The sequence below is a fragment of the Gossypium hirsutum genome, chromosome D13, assembly GCF_007990345.1.
Source record: "Gossypium hirsutum isolate 1008001.06 chromosome D13, Gossypium_hirsutum_v2.1, whole genome shotgun sequence".
Classification (NCBI taxonomy): Eukaryota; Viridiplantae; Streptophyta; class Magnoliopsida; order Malvales; family Malvaceae; genus Gossypium; species Gossypium hirsutum.
The window spans coordinates 14071504-14092160 of NC_053449.1; the positions used below are offsets into that span (position 1 = coordinate 14071504).

Sequence of the window (20657 nt, forward strand, 5' to 3'; positions counted from 1 at the left end):
GGTTTGGATTTAAGGTTTAGGGGTTAGAGGGTTAGGGTTTTAGGGATTAAAAGTTAGGGATTCAGGGGTCGAGTTAGGGTTTTGGGTTTAGGTTAATTATTTTTTAATTTATATTTTAAATATGTTCTTATATAATTGTAAAAGAGATAATAATAAATTTGTTTAGGGTTTTTAGTTTAGGGTATATGATTAATTTAAGATTTATAGTCGGTTTAGGAGTTCATATTTTAAGGTTTAGGGAGTATGGATTTCGAGATTATGAATTAGGGATTATGGTTTAAGGGTTGGGATTTAAGGTTTAGGGGTTAGGGGTTTAGGGATTAGATGTTAGGGGTTAAGAGTTAGGGATTTAAGGTTTAGGGATTCAGGGGTCGAGTTAAGGTTTTGAGTTTAGATTAATTATTTTTTTAATTTATATTTTAAATATGTTCTTATATAATTGTAAAATAGATAATAGTAAATCAAATATATTGAAATTATGAGTATAGTTTAAATTATTTAAGAGATATATAATAGATAGATTTTATATGTATTGAATGGTTAATATAGAGGGTTTAAGGTTAAGGTTTACTTGAGATTTGTTAAATGATAAAATTTTATACAATTAATTAATGCTTTTATATTTAAAAAAATGTAATCTAAACCATTTGATATATTTAAATTAGTTTAAATAGAATTAATAAATAAGTTAAAAAAAGTAATAGATTGATATGGATATTTATGTATAATTATTTATTTTGGAGAGGACCAAATTATAAGAAAAAAATACAAAAATAAAAATAAAATAAAAATGATATGGATATATAGGTAATTATTTAATTTAGATAATTCTAACTTAATAATTAATTACAACCATTTTATCATTTTTTTTCTTATTAAAATATACAATATTTATTTTGAGAGTACTTTTTATTTTCTTTTATAAAAAAAATTTATAAAAAATAAAATAAAAATTTTTTAGCATAGCAAAAAGGTGTCATTTTGTTCAAAATGAAATAGCGGCGTTTTTTAAAAAACGCCGCAAAAAATAAATCAATTTATAAAAAAACAAAATACAAAATTTTTAGAATAGGAAAACGGCGTTGTTTTGTTCAAAATGAAAAAATTTTTGCGGCATAAAAACGCCGCTAAAGGTAAGCAATAGCGGTGTTTTTAAAAACACGCCGCAAAAAATAAATCAATTTATAAAAAACAAAATAAAAAAATTTTAGAATAGCAAAACGGCGTCGTTTTGTTCAAAATGAAAAAATTTTGCGAATGCCGCTAAAGGTAAGCAATTGCGGCATTTTTTATAGAAACGCTGCAAAAAGTAAATCAATTTATAAAAAATAAAATAAAAAATTTTTAGCATAGCAAAATAGTGTTATTTTGTTCAAAATGAAATAGCGGCGTTTTTATTAAAAAACGCCGCAAAAAATAATTAGAATAACAAAACGACGTCGTTTTGTTTAAAATGAAAAAAATTTTGCATGCCGCTAAAGATAAACAATAACAACGTTTGTATAAAAAAAGCCACAAAAATAATTTCACTTTAAAAAAAATAGCGCCATTTTATAAAACTCCCCCTCGGAAATCCCCAACTTTCCCCCCTAAAACCCCTAATTTCCCACATCCAAGAAAAAAAACCCCAAAAGCTTATTCAACTTTGTTTCTTCCCAACTGAAGCCAAGCCAGTTCTTGTTTGTTCTTCGTCTTGAAATCTATAACCAAGGATGTTACCAATGTTCAGATTACATACCCTTGCAGGTTCTTTTTCTTGTTCTTACTAATGCAACATATTATGTTTTTTATATGATTAATTTTTTCGAAAACACTGTCATGGCTATGCAAACCGGAGTAGGTTTGTCGAAGATCTTGATCTTAGCCGGCGCCGGTACCGTTCCAACTGAATTTCGTACTTCAACTCTTCTTTTTTATTTTTCTTACTGTTTTAATTTTGACTTCAACTTGTTAATTTCGTTTTCAAGTTATACGGGTACTGTCCTCCTGAAAAACGGTAAATTATCGGACATATTAGGCGAATTGCAGGTTAGTTTTGATCGTTTTGTTTGTTTTGATTTGCTAGTTTCTCCCTGCCGTATGATTCAAATATTTTTCCTTTGGATTTTGTGTTGATTGACCAGGTTTCTACTTTTCCCCCTAAAATCGGTATCCTCAAAACACCTAATTCTTACTGAGCAACCCCTAAAATCAGTTCTTAAATTTTATCGCCTCTTGTTTATATATAGAGAGCTGAAGCCAGTTCTAGGTGGCTTCTTCACTCTCTTTTCCATGCCCCAAGATCTTTTTTTTTCGTAAACAAACCAGCAAACCCAAACTCACAAGGGTTTTTTGTCTCTTCCTCCAACTTCAAATTTCAACTCCAAATATTGCAGGCGTTCTGTGGTGCTTGTTCTTTGGTTTCTGTTCTTTTTAACTCCCTCAGTCTCGCCTTCAAATTCGCGGAGATGGAGTACGTTGCCAAGGTTTATTTGATTTCCCCCTCTCTATTTCGAACCAATCACTGAAACTTTAATTTATTAATTGATGATGGATGGCTGGTTTAAATCAGGTAGGTAATCTTTTGGAAGCATCAAAGAGGTTTGCCACTTTAGAAAATATAGTTGTTGCATATGTAAGTAATGGGCAGTGAAAAAACAGAAAAGCCCTTCGCGTGATCTGCGTTGTGTTAGACAGGGTCTTCACCTCGTACGAGCTTTATTTGAACAATTTTTGTCATCCAAGTACGTTATATGCCCTTCCATCTTTAACTCTTTATTTTTCTCTCAAGGGAATCCTGGTATTATCCTTGAATGTGAGCATCTCTAAGTGCTTGTTACCTCTTTTTGTTGATTTTGTTGTTATATGGATTACTCATTGAGAAACACAGCTTCAACAGCTTATGCTCAAGTATGTGCACCGTATCACACATGGGTGGTAAGGACTGCTATTTCTGCTGGAATGCATACACTTCCATCAAGAGAACAACTTTTGCTGAAACTGTTTCTTAAAAAGGCAGAAAAGAATAAATTTAACTGATAATCTATAACTGAAATGAAACCCATCATTTACTAACATATATATATGATCTCAAGATTGAAAAATACATTTTAACTTATCATAGATGCTATGTTTTGATTTAGCATTCTTGTTTATCATGAAAAGAAATTGTCTGGAATTGTAATAGCAAAAATTGGAATTTTTTTTATTGTTGTCTATGTTTTACTTGTGAATTGTGATTGCAATGGTTTACCTTCCTTTGGTGTAAAATCTACTTGGCCAATTGGAATGTTCAAAGATTTATTTAGCCCTTGTACTCAGCAATATTACTGCTAATTGTACTGCAACACATCTATACGCCCATTTCTTACCTGTAATCATGTTGCATATGCTTTGGCTTTTTAAATCGTGAATCATGATTAATGAAAATGAGATGGATAGCTAATGCCTTTCCTGATTTTCAGGTTTGACAAGGAACTGAACAAGTAAGTTGCTATTAAAGTTATTAATTTAGAAGAATCGTAAGTGGATACCTTTGTTATATTTTCCTTGATTTATTCCTCATTAAAGTGTCTTGTAGCAGGTGCTTGCTATGGGCAGCAAAGTATGAATGAATGTGATTATCAACTTTACAAATATACATAGTAAAGTTTAAAGTATGAATCGAGTTGCTATGAGCAGCAAATTTAGGGATAAAACAACGTCACACCAAATTGCTATGAGCAGCAAAGAAAATTTTTTTAATTGCAGAAAACCAACTTCCCTTCTTTCCCATACTGCCAGAAAATTTAGGGACTGCACGACTTGTGGTTGATTTCGATAGGTGGTCGACTAGTGAGGAATCTGTGAATGTTCTCTTAGAAGCCGCAAGCCAAGGTAAAGTCTTCCCTTTCCAGATTCGGAACTTAATTTATTTATTTTTATTATTTTAGAATTTTTATATTTATAATTTTTTTCCTTATCCTAAAAATATGTTTTTTTTCTTGAAAATCACAAATTAATTTTATTAATTTAAGACAATCTAATAAGTTTATATTTGAATTTTTTAGGCCACCGTATTTTCTTTTTCTATTTCCCACACTTGGGTATGATAATGGTAGCAGTGAAGTAGAGGTTCTCACACCGAAAAAGGTGAATAAAATCACAAGTTTCCCTCTCATTATCATTTCCCTAAAACGAAATCATTTTGACTTCTTTTTATGCAAGACTTTCATGATACAATCCCATTTATCATTCATACATACCTACGTGTATATATATTAGATTATATACATGCACGACATGAATGAAATTGATATAATAATTAAATATGGTAATACTTGAGTTATTAAAAACTATAATATTTTGAGTTTGAGTCCTATAAATATATTTTGAGAATTTATTTAGTCAATTGCTGGTGGAGTTTTTACAGCGTTGAAATGCTATCATGTGTCCTAAAAAAATTAAAAATAAATTAAAACAAGCATGTGCCATGAACTAAATCTTTGCTTATGGAGTTTAAAAAATTCTCCTAGAAGTAGACAAAATGTTGACCCATATATTTTTAGATTTTATATGAAAATATAAAATTATCTTAATATCTATCACTTGATAAAAATAAAATTAACTTGATAAAATTTTAAATATTAGTATAGATATAAATATTCGTCGGTGAAAAAAAAACACAACCTACAAACGAAAAAAAATGCTACTATGTATAATTTAGGGATAAAACAACGTCACACTAAATTGCTATGAACAGCAAAGAAAATTTTTTTAATTGCAGAAAACCAACTTCCCTTCTTTCCCATACTGCCAGCATTACCGTGTCATCTAAATGTCATAATCTATTGGTTCCAGCTCTTGATTGTTCTTAAATGTACTGTACTTTGTTTATAGTCAAATGTCTCATGATGGTTGCCTACTTGTGTAGGTCCAATCTATATCTGATGGAGCTGATTCCACTCTTTCAAACCCCCTGTGCGAGGAGTTTGCTCAAAATTCTTCAAAATACTCTTAACAGACAGAGGTTTGCCTTTATTTTCACTTTGGACATTAACTGTATTGTTAATGATGCTGACAATTCTAGCTGGCTTTTCAATTGTCAGCATACATCCACCACCTGCCTTTGGCTCATTGCCTAATCTTGAAGCCCTTGCACTTGAAGCAAATAAGTCTAAGGATCAAGATGGAGATAGTTCTTTACTTGACAGTTCACATCTTTCCCGGTATTTAACTATTTAGTTATGCCTTAACATGTCCTTAGGTGAGGGCTGATTGTTTATACAAAAATTTTGGTTAAGTTAGTGGGAGTTTGGTTTTTTTGGACTTGATCATCATATACTTTTTGAATATTATGTATTGGATCTTTAAATTATTTAGGAGTGCATTAACTGATAAGGTCCTGTCATAGTTCAACTTTCTTACCTCAGAGCAATGCTTCACCACCATCTTTAGTTGACTTCAGTTTTAGGTGTGTTTTTGCAAGTTTATTCATCATATTTAGTTTTCATCTTCCTACTTTACCATTCACATACCTAAGCTTCTGTCATTTTTGGTAAAGCTTTATAAATACTTTCTATCCATTTCGATGGCGAAATTTACATTCTTTGGTGCTGATGCAGGCCCATGCATGAAGTTACATTTTCAACAGAAGACAAACCAAAACTTCTTAGTCAAGTATATGATAGGGAGCAGTACTCGAAGTACTTGTTCTTCATAAGCTTATTTCTTAAACAAAATAACTTATATTGTGTAGTAATTGATTGTGAGGTAGCTTTATAGGTATCTGAGTCTTTTTATACTAACTATTTATTGCAATTGGTTCCAAATATTTGGTGAATTCAATTATTAATTTGCACTGCTAGTTTCGTGGTGTCATATGCCTTTTGTGTTAGAATTTGAATTGTTCCCCCTAAACAATTTTCTCTATGTACAGGTTTGATTGTGGCATGTTTATGTATTCTATATATCTTCAATAGCAGAGGCTTAAGTCTTTGTTTTGAGCAGGTAAGTCCATGGAACTATTTTTTATCCTTGTTGTTCATGTTTTATTTTGATTTTTCTGTGATTAAACTCTAGTACTCAGGGCAGTAGTTGTTGGGATGTAAAATCTGTTGTCTATCTGCCTAAATATATGACAAAAGGTAGAAGTACATATTGGAGATACTCTCACATGCACATTCATTCGTTTCAAACACGATATCTAGTTATTTGTCTTTGAACTGAGTTGGATTTTTCCATGCTTATGTAGGAACACATGCCCTATGCCCTATTTTCGTTTAAGGACCGCCAAGGAAATTCTGAAACTGAAAGCTGATTGATCGGATGTGTATGCCAGCTTTCATCAACTACATTCGAAGGCCTTACTAGGAATTGAAATGGTGTGTAAAGAGATTGCTTCTTCTGATCAGATTTTTCGATATAAATACTGGACAAAGTATGGATATTTTACTGCTGTTAGTAAAATAGGATTCTCTTCTTAGGATCTTAGTTTCTTCGCTTGTATTAGACTCAACAATGGCTTGCATTGCATTGGTGTTGATTTTACCAAAATTTCGAGGTTTACAATTAACTATTTTTATTAATTATTTACGTTTTCTCACTTTTATTAATTATTATTATTTAAGCTTCCTTTATTTGCCTTATTTTATCATTTTCATAGAAATTTTAATTTAAATAATATTTTTTATTTATCCTTAAAAGTATATTTAAAGTTCAAATTAAAAAAATAAAACATAATATAATATTTATCATAAAAATAAATATTATTTGATTAAAATAATTTTTTTTGCATAATATGTTTTTAGCGGCGTTTTTGCGAGAAGCGTCGCTAAAGGTTGTTCTATAGCGGCGTTTGTGATAAAAAGCGCCACTAAAGGTCATGGTCTTTAGCGGCGTTTGTGAGAAAATCGCCGCTAAAGGTCATGGTCTATAGTGGCGTTTGTGAAAAAAGCGCCGCTAAAGGTCATGGTCTTTAGCGGTGTTTATGGAAAAAGCGCCGCTAAAGGTCATGGTCGTTAGCGGCGTTTATTTTCAAAAACGCTGCAAAAGTTAGCGACGAGTTCAATAGTGGCATTTTTTGCGACGCTTGTCAAAGCGCCACAAATACTTTTAGCGGCGCTTTTTGCGCCGCTAAAGGCCTAAAAAAGCGCCGCTAAAAGCCTATTTTGGTGTAGTGATATAATTTATATTAGCTTATTTCATACAGTAAAAGGCTTGAAATTTATTGTATCTTATTAAATTTCAAACATTTAAAAAACACAATTCAAGAATTAGTTTCCAATAACCGTATTTTACAAATAAAAATAGTAATAAATGGATAAAAATCCAACATTATCATTATTTTCAATTAAAGACACTTAATTTAAACAATAAAAGAAAAAAGATTTAAATTGTTTAATACTTTCTTTTACAAAAAAGGAATTACTTTCCCTTTTAGATCCTTTCAAGTTTCAACACAAATTTTAGTGGTTCATAGCATAGTCATTGTTGACCTAATCCTATTTTTAAATACAAGAAATAGAGTATAATCAAAAGTGACAATGGATGGGGGCACTTCTTATCACACTAAGATAAATAATAAAACAACAAGGGACTATTTAACGAGATGAATCCACTATATTTGAACCTAATAAAACATTTGACCTTAGTACTAACACACCTAGTGAAAATCCTCACTTTTGTACTTTAATGACTAAAACTCTCATTACTAAATTCTCCCACTAAGAACTTAGTTTGTAAAACCAACAACAAAAGGTTTACAGTCTCAAGTGCACAATTAAAAATAGCATTCCTGAATGAATCGATATGTTCTTTCAATCTACAATACATAAACCTATACAAGCTTAGTATGTTAGCAAGTCTCAAAAACTTCAATAAATTGCCAATCCTCCAAATATAGCAAGTAGTATTCTATCATAATGGTGACGGAAGTGAGCACTTCCATTGGCATATTGTGGCAACTTCAAATGCTTGCCTCATCAATCACATATATTCACCCTATTTTCTTTATTTTCCTTTCATTTTTTGCCATAAACATTTAAAGATTTTTTAATCTAAAATTATATTTTATGTAAACCCAAAATTATTTTCCAAAATATGTTTTTTTTTCAGAAAGACACTTTGACACCTATGGGTGCTGAGTTTCGATTTATTTTTTGAATTGTATGTGTAGAATCTATTGTCCAATTATTCTCTAATGATGAATTGACAATACTTTAAACTTGATATCTATGAGTTTCTGACGGTCACGAAACTAACTAAAAATTTGACTAAGGCAAGTACACGTACCAATTAATAGTATAGTTACGGTAAGCAAAGATATCATTCCCACGAGGACTACAAGTACTAGTAGTTACCGTCTTTCTATTTTTTAACTGAATAAGTCAAATTATCGATTAAAAACTAAAATTAACTAATTTAAATAACTAACAAACGTGGAAAAGAACAAAACACAAAAATAATCAAATAACAACAAAGAAACGAAACAATACCGCGGTAAAAATTGATCTAGATTTTATCTGTCACTATCAATCTAAATTACGTAACTTCTTTACTTGCACATTAATCCGTAGAAATCCCTAAATTATGCTAATCTCTTTCAAGCATGAGAACCTCTAGGTTGATTAATTGAAATTCTTTCTAATTAAAATCTCTATCATCGTATTACCTCGTGCTATGGATTCCCCTATTAGACTTCACTCTAATCCAGTAGATTTATGTCGTCCTATTTCTAATATTACATGCAAATCCACTCAATTACGCAATATCTAATCTTAAACATGGTTTATTCAACCATTGATTTAAGCACATCGAACATGGATTAATACTTTAGAAATATCAAACGAAGAATTAAGCTCACATAATTAAGAACAAGAAACGAAGTATTTATTGCGTAAAATAGAAATCAAATGACATAAATCGTTGTAGGGTTTATCTTCCCTAGGTATTTAGAAAATTAGTTCATACTCGAAAATAGAAATATCAAAGATACAGTATAACCGAAAGAATAAAATAAACTCATGATAACTTCCTAAGAAATCAATTAGGAATCTTCAATCTTGACAGAAATCTACTTCGAAGTCAAATTCAATAATGTTTTTCGAGTCATTTTCTTGAGTATTCTTGGACAGCTCCCTCCCATCCTCTTATTTATTTCATATATACGTCTTAAAATGCCTGAAAAACCTAAAAATTGTGATTTTTCACTATTCAGTGCGCAATCTCGTGAAATCAACACTTCCTACCACACACCCATGTGGTTCACACAGCTGTGTGGTCTGGCCATGCGAAAAGGTGTAGCCCATGTGGCTCATTTAGCTTGCTCCAATTTTCGCTCGTTGTCTGCTCCTTTTGGTCCCAAGTGCTCTATTAAGCATTAAAATATTAATTTAAAGGATTAGGAGTATAAAATTCACAATTAACATCAAATAATCACCCAAAACACGTTAAGCATGAGGTTAAAACATGTTAGTTTTAGCACTTATCAAATATCCCCACACTTAAGAGTTTGCTTGTCCTCACGTAAAATTCTCAACCCACACTCAAGTTAACTTCCCTTAATTTATTGTTTTCACTGACAATGTCTTAGGATAATCTATAGATAATCATGCATTGGAAATTTAAACTAAAATGGCACAAAATAATACAAGCAATCCAAATTGAAATGACATAAACTAAACCATAAGCGTCTCCCCTATCTCAATAATTACCTGAAATTCAAACTCAACAACAATTAACACCTTCGCTAAGGTTCATTGAAAACATTCAAGGTTTTTAAGCTTCAAGTAATATACACTCAACAGTCAAACAAGAAATGTTATTACCATAGGCTTGCCTGAAAATCAAATCTCCACCACTATAGATAAGAGATAACACACCAATCAAGAGGTCTTTACGAGGTTGTAATGGGCTTAGGTTAAGGATACGAAAAAGGTTATAAAAGTTGGTTACAATCGAGAGACGAATCGATAGGTTACCAAACCAAAAGAATCAACTGTTGAATTATACGAATTTAACATGAATGAGAAATAAAGAGCGGATGTGAGATTTTATTCAAAAGATTAGAGTAACAATTCAAGCTCAAATAAGATAGTAACGTTTATAACCTAAATACTGATTTCTCAATTGATCAAGATCGCTCAATTATTTTTTTGAGAACAAAGAGAAATTCAGCATTGCCAATGATAAAACATAGTTAGGTAACTAACCAAATTGAATCTCGACAAAAAAAGAATAAAAAAAGGGTGATTTACAAAATTAATGTGGCTTTCGGGTTAACATGAACGGGTGATACATAAACAAAAATGGATTAGAATCATCGGGGTTTACTAGGGGGTAATACAATAGGTAGGTTGTTTAAAGGTTAAGTGGGTAAAATCCTTAGTGTCTCTATCATCTCAAAATATCAAATCAATAATGTGGTCTCGACATGTATAATCGAAGCAAGTTCTAGAATAACAAATCTAGTTGACATACTCAAAAACAAAATAAAATGATCAAGAAAAAATAAATGCTCTATAGGCTCAAAAGCTCACAAAAAATATGGTTTTGATGTCAAACTTGTAAATTTAAAATTCAAAATAATATTTTAGTTCAAGGAGGCATCCTAAAATAATTGTTTTATGAAAATGGATTATCATGCTTTACTCTCTGGTGCCTTAAAGTATAAATAACACAATGCATAAAAATACAAAAAATAATCCCAAACATAATCAATAAAACTCCATATTTAGAGAAATTAACTCTCATGTAAGGTGTGAGGAAATTATTTAAACACAAGCAACAATTCAAAGAATATATCGCATCAACATATAAAATCCTCCCCACACTTAAGATGTACATTGCCCTCAATGTACAAACCAGATAGTCACAATAAGAAAAATATCATAAGAAATGGAAGAAGAGAACTTAAACCGCACTAAATTTTGATGAATGAGTCACGATAGTAAAATTAGAAAATGTAGGAGATCCTAAATTAATTTTATGGTTCCATGCACACCAATAAGAAAATAGACAAAAATAAAATAAGATAATGAGGTAACAGAAAAAACAGAAAAATAATTCAAGTAACAATAACAATGAAGTGCATAAAAAACATATCAATCCGGAAAAGAAAAAGAAATAAAAATAAAAGATAAAACTAGGTAGAATCACAAATCGACATTGCGAGGAATACTAAGATTAAGAGGCTCTAGGTCAGTCATGCGACCTTGGGTCGATCATTGTCCAAGGGCTCCTTATGTTCATCTTGCGGATCCAAATGAAGCAACAAAAATCGGTTTCCACCAGGTCTGGGCTGACAGGGAATCATCCGCATGTGATTCATAATAGTCAACCCTTGAGGGGTACCATCTATCCGACCATACTAAAGGAGGAGGTCTGCTCCAAAGTATCGAAAAGCCCAAAATACCTCACCAAGCGAGTCACGTAGTGTAACAACCCATTTTTTAGTGGTGCCAGAAACAGTGATTTTGGGGCCACCAAATCCGATGAGTAAGTTCGTAAATATTATTATTTAATATTTAGGAGTCAAATATGGTTTTAAAAAGGTTTTTGATTTGATAAATTTTGTTATATAAGCGATTTATTAAGTTCAAGTGGTATGACCCTAAGGTCAAGTGGTTTTAAAAAATGAGGTATCGGGACCTCGTTTCTATAAAATGAACCTCGTAATATTTATAATCAATAAAAACTCCATATTTAGATAAATTAACTCTCATGTAAGGTGAGAGGAAATTATTTAAACACAAGCAACAATTCAAGGGCTATATCGCATCAACATATAAAATCCTCCCCGCACTTAAGATGTACATTGCCCTTAATGTACAAACCAGATAGTCACAATAAGAAAAATATCATAAGAAATGGAGGAAAAGAATTGAAATCGCCCTGAATTTGGATGAATGAGTCATGATAGTAAAATTAGAAAATGTAGGAGATCCTAAATTAATTATATGGTTCCATGCACGCTAATAAGAAAATAGAAAAAAATTCAGATAATGAGGTAGCAAAAAAAATAGAAAAGCAGTTCAAGTAACAATAACAATAAAGTGCATAAAAAACATATCAATTCGGAAAAGAAAAAGAAATAAAAATAAAAGGTAAAACTAGGTAGAATCACAAATCGACATTGCAAGGAATACTAAGATTGAGAGGCTCTAGGTCAGTCATGCGACCTTGGGTCGATCATTGTCCAAGGGCTCCTTATGTTCATCTTGCGGATCCAAATGAAGCAACAAAAATCGGTTTCCACCAGGTCTGGGCTGACAGGGAATCATCCGCATGTGATTCATAATAGTCAACCCTTGAGGGGTACCATCTATCCGACCATACTAAAGGAGGAGGTCTGCTCTAAAGTATCGAAAAGCCCAAAATACCTCACCAAGCGAGTCACATAGTGTAACAACCCATTTTTCAGTGGTGCCAAAAACAGTGATTTTGGGGCCACCAAATCTGACAAGTTCTGAAATATTATTATTTAATATTTACGAGTCAAATTGGTTTTAAAAAGGTTTTTGATTTGATAATTTATGTTATATAAGTGTTTATTAAATTCAAGTGGTTTTAAAAAAATGAGGTATCTAGACCTCGTTCGTATAAACTAAGCCATAAATATTTTTATAAATATTTACGAAGTGTCATTAAGGTGGTATTAAAGTTTCATCAAAAAAATTTTAACGTTTCGATAGTTAATTAATTAAAAAGGACTAAATCAGAAAAGATGTAAAATTTGATCACTATTTGATTTGAGTGATTAAATGATTTATTGATTAAAGGGAAAGGGACTTAAATGGTAATTAAACCATTTACAGATTTATTTGGACGGTAAAATAAAGGAAAATGATAAAATAAAGTGTTTATAATGGCAAATTTGTAAATTAAACTAAATTAAAACAAATTTAATTAATGAAAGAAACAAAATCACTTTCATCTTCTTCTTCAAATGGCCGAAAGCCATAGCTAGGGTGAGGAGAAGTTTCATTTGGTTTAACTTCCTGTATGTAAGCCCGTTTTAGCCCCGTTTCTAATAATTTTTATGTTTTTGAAATCGTTGTAACTAAGTTCGGCTATCCCGTACCTTTGATTTTGAGACTATTAAAGATTTTGAATGTTGCCATTGATGAACCTTGTGATTTTAGATGTTAAATGATGAATTTGAGATATTATTTTTTATTTAAAAGTATTGTATTAAGTGATTTTTGATGAATTTTTTGATTAGGGACTAAATTGTTAAAATAGTAAAAATACAAGGTTTTGTTGTGAAATTATTAAAAAAATGAGCTGTATTGAAAGCCATGAATATTCTGCTAGCATGGGTTTGCATTAAAAATGGTTAATTTGCATGTTTTAGGCTTAAGGACCAAATTGAATAAAAGTAAAATGTTAGGGGCAATTTTGTAAAAATGTCAAAAATACTAAATTTCATAAAAATAAATTATTTTACTGTCTGAATTAATAAATTGAATGAGAATGGACAATTACCAAAATGCCCCTATACTTTGACATTTCTGTAATTTAGCCAGGTAAGTTCATACAATTAGAATTTAACATCAATATGAATATTTGAGTAGATTAACATGGTACAACTTGTATATTTATTTTTAATTGTTTATAATTAATGTTAATTTTAGATATAATATTGAATTTGATTACTCAAATTGGATTGAACGCGGGATAGAGTACAATCGTGATTTGGTGTGTTACGGGGGATTGGAGTGGAGATGATTATGGAGTGATGTATATTCATATTACCCGAGTAAACCAAGGATCAACATTTTTTGCGAAATCTCGTGTTATACACTTTGTTTGGTGTGTTGGTTAGATTAGCTCTTATGAGCATTGGTGTGTTGGAGGGATTAGCTCGTGTGAGCATCTTGTGTGTTTGATTGGACTGACAATGTACTCTCATCCATAAGTCATTCTTCATATGGAAAATCTTGGTAAGGTAAATTGTTTAATGAATTTGAAAGATTTGTTATTTATCGAATATTGACCTGAACATAAATGAATTCATCAGTTGAGATTGTGGATGATGTTTAGGTTTGTGCTAAACTTTTGGTTGCATTATATCATGTTTAATATTAATGATATACATTGAAATGGTAATTGGCCAAATAGAAATATGTATATGTTCATGAAAAGGTGGTAAGATTCAAAAGGTGTAATTTCTTATAAAATGGTTTATCATGTGATTGACCTCAAATGAGTTATATACATAAATGCACTAACTTGTGTAATGATGATGGTGATTAGGCTTATGTCAAGCTTGAGATTATGATTGATGTATATGCTTATGTTCGGTATTATACAAATGAAATGGTAAGTTCATAATTGAAATGTGATAAGATGAAAAAGGGATTGATGAGTTGAATAATATACTTATATATAAGAAATTACATATGTTATGCTTTAACTTACCTATGTTATGAATAAATATATTAATTAGTTAATTGATGTTGTTATTTAAGTTTATGCTTAGTAAATGGAATGGAAAGTAAGTAAAGGAAGTTATTCGTAGTTTTATGAAAAGGTTAATGATGGTGTAAAATGTTTTATAAAATCCTATTATCTTAGGAATGAAAATATATATGAAGCTGATAGACTTACTCTTTATGAGTTGGTGGTTATGTAGTTGATAAATCTTGAGGCATTGGTAGAGCTTTATATTTATCATATAAAGTTCATTATTGAATTGGAATATTATGTTTAAAGTTTGTACGAGCTTACTAAGCATTCATTGCATACGTATTTGTTTATTCCTTACTTTACAGATTATCGGAAGCTCGATCGGGTTGGAAGCTAGTCGAAGATCCATCACACTATCCATCGACTATATCAGTAGATTTTGATGATTTTGAGTCATGGTTATAATGGCATGTATAGGTGTCTTTGTTTGATGAAATTAGCCATTATGGTTGGCTTGTATATATGCTATTTTGGGTGCTGAAATGGTTGATATGATATCATCTATATTTTGCCTTATAATGGTTGTTATTTTGGTGTTGTGTATGTGGCTAGATTTTGGGTGAAAGAAATGGCTTGAAAATGGTCTATTTCGAATGTCCACACAGCTTGACCATACGGCCGTATGACCACTGCAGTGTGAATTTTTCTAAATTTTTCCTAAACTTCCTAAATGTTTTTGATTTAGTCTTGGACTGCTTCTATTATTTGTTTTAGGGCCTCGAGGGCTTGATTAAGGGATGCTATGAATGTGTTTGAATGAAATTTAGAATATGTATTGCATTGATGTATGAATTCAATGGTTTACTATTCTGTTTGTTCGGTAATGCTCTATAACCCTATTCCAGTAACAGATACGGGTTAGGGGTGTTACATGTAGGGACCCCATACAAATTGGTCCTTTGTTGTGTTGATCCGACTAGTGGTGCCAACACTAAGCCACAAAATACGTCACATCAATCAAGTGGCTCTCCTCCATACACCATAAGAAATATGAGTCTAAAGTACTCACGACCCCCATGGTTTCTTTCTGTCCAGTCATTATGTGTGCCAAACTGGCATGGATGTATTGTAAAGCAAGGGGTAAGCATGTTGCCTTCGACTGACTCGGTTTATATCGTGACTAAATTTTGATAATGTTAGACCAACAAAGTGGGGTAGGTCGATGGACGTGCCTAGATAATGTTGAAAACTTAGGAGTACTCGTGAACTCATTAAAATATAATTCAAGTGCAACTCCAAAACTCGGGATGTTAAAGTAATGCACCCTACCCCCTAGTTGGAACAAAATGGTGTGAGGCTCGTCCCACCGTGATATAGCCGTCTGTAAAAATAAAGTAGAGCAGAACTCTATTGTAAGTTCTACATAGGTGGGATAAACGAAGGTAAAGAATTAGTCACATGGTGTTGTGTTTATCAATAAACGGACCCCAGTAGACAAACCGACTGACTGTAGAGCATCTCAATCGATGCATCAACCCAATCCTAAAGGTTGCTCCTTCAAGTGTTGGTATTGTTCCTCATGTGGACCCGAACTAAATTGGACAAACAAGTATTTGGTAGGGACAAGGACTTTAGTCTTGCCTCTCGTATGTGCATTATGTACTTGAAATAAGAATGGCCAATAAGATGTATCAGGCTATTGAAATGCTAAATAGGGTTGTAGTATTCAAGTTTGACGTACAGGAGTGATAGTGTAATGACTAGTGAAATGGTAACTAGATTTGTGCGAGAAACGGAAGTTTGTAGTAGGTATATATGTAATGAAAATTCTCATTTGGCAATGACCATGCGAGCATCATGATGAATAGTAAAAAAAACTAGATGCCAAAATTCATTAATTGCACTAGACAGTATTTATCAGACGCAAAGCATTAGCATACAGAAAGTCAGAGCAACATTGCCATAAGGTCAAACAAGCCTATCAAAGTACTAATGTAAACCCAACTAGAACACAAAGCAGGGAACCAAACAATTTCACAAATCCAAAATGTAGAGCAATTAAGTTGAATGAGGCATAAACAACAAAACAAAATTAATTAAAAAGAAAAAATAATAAAGAGAAAACTAAAAGAAATAAAATAAAAATATGCTAGAAGGAGTATTAGAGGACAAACAACGGTGAGGGGTGTACAGAAGATGGTGGCAGTAGGAAGATGGAGGGACGGTCGGTAAAGAATAGGGCGATGGTGGTAGCTTGGGTAAATGAGAAGCGGCGTGGTTGGTAGTCAAAATGTGGCTGAAGAGCAGCGATTGAAGGGAAGAGGAGGGGACGACTAAAGGGGTGGAAGTGTTTGGTAGAGCACAAGATCGAAGACAGTAGTAGAGAGAGGAATGGATGAAGAGAAAGAAAGGAAGGATAAAGAAGAGAAGAAATAGGGGAAGGACAGCGTGAGAAGAACAAGAGGGAAGACGGTGGTGGAAAGAAAGAAGGAGCAGGAAGAGAAGAAATGGGAAAGAATACCACAGTTGAAGGGAAATCAATGGTGGAGAGGAGTGGGATCGGGGTGAGTGACTAGGGGACTAACGATCGACGATTTGGAAAGGACCGGCAGTGACGTAAGTAGAGGGGTTGGGGGAATGAAAATCAGTGACGGGTTAGGAGGAAAATCAAAAAGAAAAATAAAGAAAAACCTTAACTTTTAAGAGGTTACATAGCCTTGTGCCAGCTCATGTATGTCACAGGGTCTTGTATCTCTTTAGAGTCCTGTGGCTCCTTTACCCCTAACTTCTCATTTCTCCAATGGTCATGTATAGTAGTTGTGTGGGTCACATGACCGTGTCGCCAGGCTTTGAGCCTCTCTAGAGCCGTGTGTGTCACAAGAAAATTTCAAAAATTTTTACAGTATACGCAAGGTCCATAGCACGCCCGTGTGTCTGAGCCATGTGTACCACACGGTCATGTCTCTTCACTCAAACCGTATGGGTTTATAATTAACTTCTACCACGGTCGTGTTTGGGGACGTGTGGGTCACACGACCATGTCGCCTGACCATGTGACTCTCTTGAGCTATGTGGCTTCAATTTAATCCATTCCCCATATGCATATGGGTGTGTGCTTATGCCGTGTAGGCCACACGATTATGTCACCAAGTCATGTGGTCTACCCCAAACCGTGTGGTCCTTTTTTTGACAATTAATAATATTAAATGAAGGAAAATAACATACTAAGAACACAACACAAATAAATGAAATGAAATGAAATAAAAAAAACTTGGGTTTCCTCTAAAGAAGCACTTATTTAGATTCTAAGCTTGACTACCCTTTTCAAGCACACGATTAATTCAAATTTGGGTGCCAGAGCTCCCCTCTCTCATTATCAATATCACCACCAAGATAATGTTTGAGTCATTGAACGTTTACCTTAAATGTGTCGTAAATAGGATGTGTTACTTCTATTGTGCCATAAGGAAATACATGTTTTACCATAAATGGATTCAACCATCTTAACCTAAGCTCTTCAGGGAATAGTCGCAGCTCTAAATCGTGTAGCAACACTTTATCTCCACCTATGAATTGGTTTGTCCTCTTTAAATACACTCCATGGCATTGCTTTGTTACTTCTTTGTACATTATTGGGTTCTCATAAGCCTTTGTTCACCATTCATCTAGTTCATTGAGTTGCACCATTCTTTCTTCACATGTCCCTTGACTTCTATCACCTTGAACAGGATATTGTTCTAACTCGTCTTCATGAGTAATTTCCTGTAAAAAATGTTAAGCCGCATGATTAATAAAATCAATAGAATTATGAGTATCATCTTTCTCATTAGAAACTCACAAAATTTTTTGCTTGAAGAGTAACCTCTTTATCACCTACCACAGCACAAGTTCACCATTACCCACTTCAATAATAGTTCTCGCATTGGCTAAAAAGGATAGACAAAAAATCGTGGGTACCTCTATATCCTCATCCTTGTAAAGTATAACAAAATCTGCAAGGAATATGAATTTATCTACTTTCACAAGTACATCTTCAATAATGCCCCTAGGATATTTAACAGATCCGTCAGCTAATTGAATGCTCATCCTAGTGAGTTTTTGTTCCTCGAGACCAAGTTGTTTGAAAATTTTATAAGACAGTAAATTAATACTAGCACCTAGATCAGCCAATACTTTTTCAATGTTTAAACTACCAATAAAACAAGCGATAGTACAACTCCCTAGATCTTTCAGCTTAATAGGTAGTTTGTTTTGGAGAATGGGCGAGCACTCCTCATTTAGCTCCACAATGGATAGCTCTTCTAACTTCATTTTATTTCTTAACAACTCCTATAAAATTTTTTCTTATTTGGGCATCTGCAAAAGAGCTTCAACAAAAGTTAAGTTAATATGTAATTATTTAAAAAGTTTAAGAAATTTACCAAATTTTTCGTCCATGCGGCCTTTCTTCAACTTTGTTGGATATGGAATTTGTGGTTTGTATTCCTTAAGCACCAGTGTTTTTTTTTTTACATTCCTCAACCCATCATTTTTCTCAACAGCTTCTAGACTTAGAGTCCTTTTGATTGCCAGTAAAATGTTTTTGTAAAATGATTTCTGGAAAATGCTTTACTTTTCTGTAAAATGTTTTACTGGAAAATATTTTCCGGTGTTTGATTGAATCTGAATAAAATATTTTCTGTTGTTTGGATGATTTCCTGAAAATATTTTTAGAAAAAGTTGTTTTTACATATATTAATATATATTAATAAATTTTTATATTTTAAATCATTTTTACATATATTGCAATGATTTATTTATAATAATACTCCATTATTAAGCTACAATATTAATCGTTATAAATTGAAAAAAAAAACTAATATCAAATAAATTATTTGTAATTGTGTTAAAAAAATAAGTATTGAATAATTATAAATTGCTTCGAAACCACAATGCGTACTAGAAATTAATAATATTATCCATATTATTTATAAAAATATACATTAACAGTAAGTATTTTTTTAATTGCAAAAACATTATTAAAAATGGTGATGCCTCTTTTTTAAAATATAAAAAATTAAATTATAAATTACTATCAAGTGTGTTTTCTTTTTTTATTTCAAAATTTAAACAAAAAAAAATGGAACAATGTTATAATTTTTTTATTTCTATTTTTCATAATTTTTTAAATTAAAATTTGATTAATTTTTATAAAAAATAAATAATGTTTAAGTGCACTGCTATAATTGCCATAATCTCAAATGTCCAGCATAAGTTTGTTTGCTCCATTTTCAGCATGAAAAAAGCATTCAAATGTTTATAACAATATCAACGAAAAGAAAAATCCAAGACCTTTTTAATGTGCGTAAAACATCTGATTAACTGAAACCAAACTTTAGCATTCAAATGTTTAATTAAGAATATTCTCAAAAAACTGAAACAGATTGAACAAAGGAAGTTGGCAAAAGCCATGTGGCAAACTCAAATTTCAGATATCGAATGAACATTATGATGAAACACAAGTGAAAGAGCTCATTCTGATGAAACAGAGGCATCGATGTTACTTAAGGACCTTCCTTTGTAGTCAAACATGCTAGATATACGTAATGAACATTCATCACCCCTTTTCTCTAGCATCAAATACTAAAAGATCATTAAGTGCTAACAAATACTAACAGATCAGTAAGTGCTAACCAGAGAAAGGCACATATGCCAATTCATACATTAATCATACATTGCTCACTTGACAATCAGTTCACATTCGGATGCAAAATCATGCCAAAATTACCAAAATTCATGACAGAGGCACATATGTATTTACCTACCATCAACCAAATATAACAGTTCATCACTGCCATTTTGCAAATAATTTATAACAACCACAAATGCATATTATACCAAATCATATATCAAGCACACCACAAACATATAACAACCACAAATGCCATACCATTAGCAGACCAGAATCAAGAAATAAGACATTCCAAAGACGCTCAACACTAACTTCTTATGAAAATATCCACCAAGGCAACTAACAGGAGTAAGAATGCTGAGGTAGAGGCTAGGACAACAAGAACTGTATAGCTGGATGTCAAGCATAGAAAGAAATTAGAACCGTGTCAGCAACAACATTAGCTGCAACAGTTGATGCAACCATTTAAAATCTTGGAAATATTTGATGTATCATGCCAGGGTATATATGTTCAAATTGTAACCAAACATTGGTAGTTGATATTTAAAACTAGCAATTTTCAGTACGCATTATGGACTATGAATCTTATTTATGCCTGCTTGAATTTCAACAACACAGC

General features: G+C 32.1%; 1 protein-coding gene across 49 annotated transcripts; it reads left to right on the top strand.

Annotated features, from left to right (window-relative positions):
- Positions 1-1521: 1521 nt before the first annotated feature.
- Positions 1522-6548, top strand: LOC121225039 (serine/threonine-protein kinase STY46). 49 transcript variants are annotated; one of them, XR_005922739.1, is made up of 13 exons: positions 1544-1873; positions 1968-2028; positions 2124-2452; positions 2552-2723; positions 2870-2916; positions 3444-3464; positions 3763-3855; positions 4029-4110; positions 4892-4987; positions 5067-5186; positions 5583-5663; positions 5897-5967; positions 6212-6548. XR_005922739.1 is itself a non-coding variant. In XM_041108768.1 (6 exons), exons 2-5 carry the CDS (start codon positions 4908-4910, stop codon positions 5937-5939), a joined length of 324 nt encoding a protein of 107 aa, XP_040964702.1. In that variant the 5' UTR covers positions 3763-3855; positions 4892-4907; the 3' UTR covers positions 5940-5967; positions 6212-6548. The 49 variants fall into 49 exon arrangements, 1 of the variants encoding a protein (XP_040964702.1); XR_005922725.1 differs by lacking the exon at positions 5583-5663 and having other exon boundaries at positions 1550-1746; positions 1841-1873; positions 2376-2465; positions 2552-2916; positions 3563-3855; XR_005922720.1 differs by having other exon boundaries at positions 1546-1873; positions 2124-2465; positions 2552-3464; positions 3563-3855.
- Positions 6549-20657: the final 14109 nt, after the last annotated feature.

Excerpts from the sequence above, each read along its gene's own strand:
- LOC121225039 (XM_041108768.1), top strand. The coding sequence starts at position 4,908 with ATGGAGCTGATTCCACTCTTTCAAACCCCCTGTGCGAGGAGTTTGCTC. Across the intron at positions 5,187-5,582 it reads GACAGTTCACATCTTTCCCG|GCCCATGCATGAAGTTACAT; the intron begins GTATTTAACTAT and ends GTGCTGATGCAG. Across the intron at positions 5,664-5,896 it reads GATAGGGAGCAGTACTCGAA|GTTTGATTGTGGCATGTTTA; the intron begins GTACTTGTTCTT and ends CTCTATGTACAG.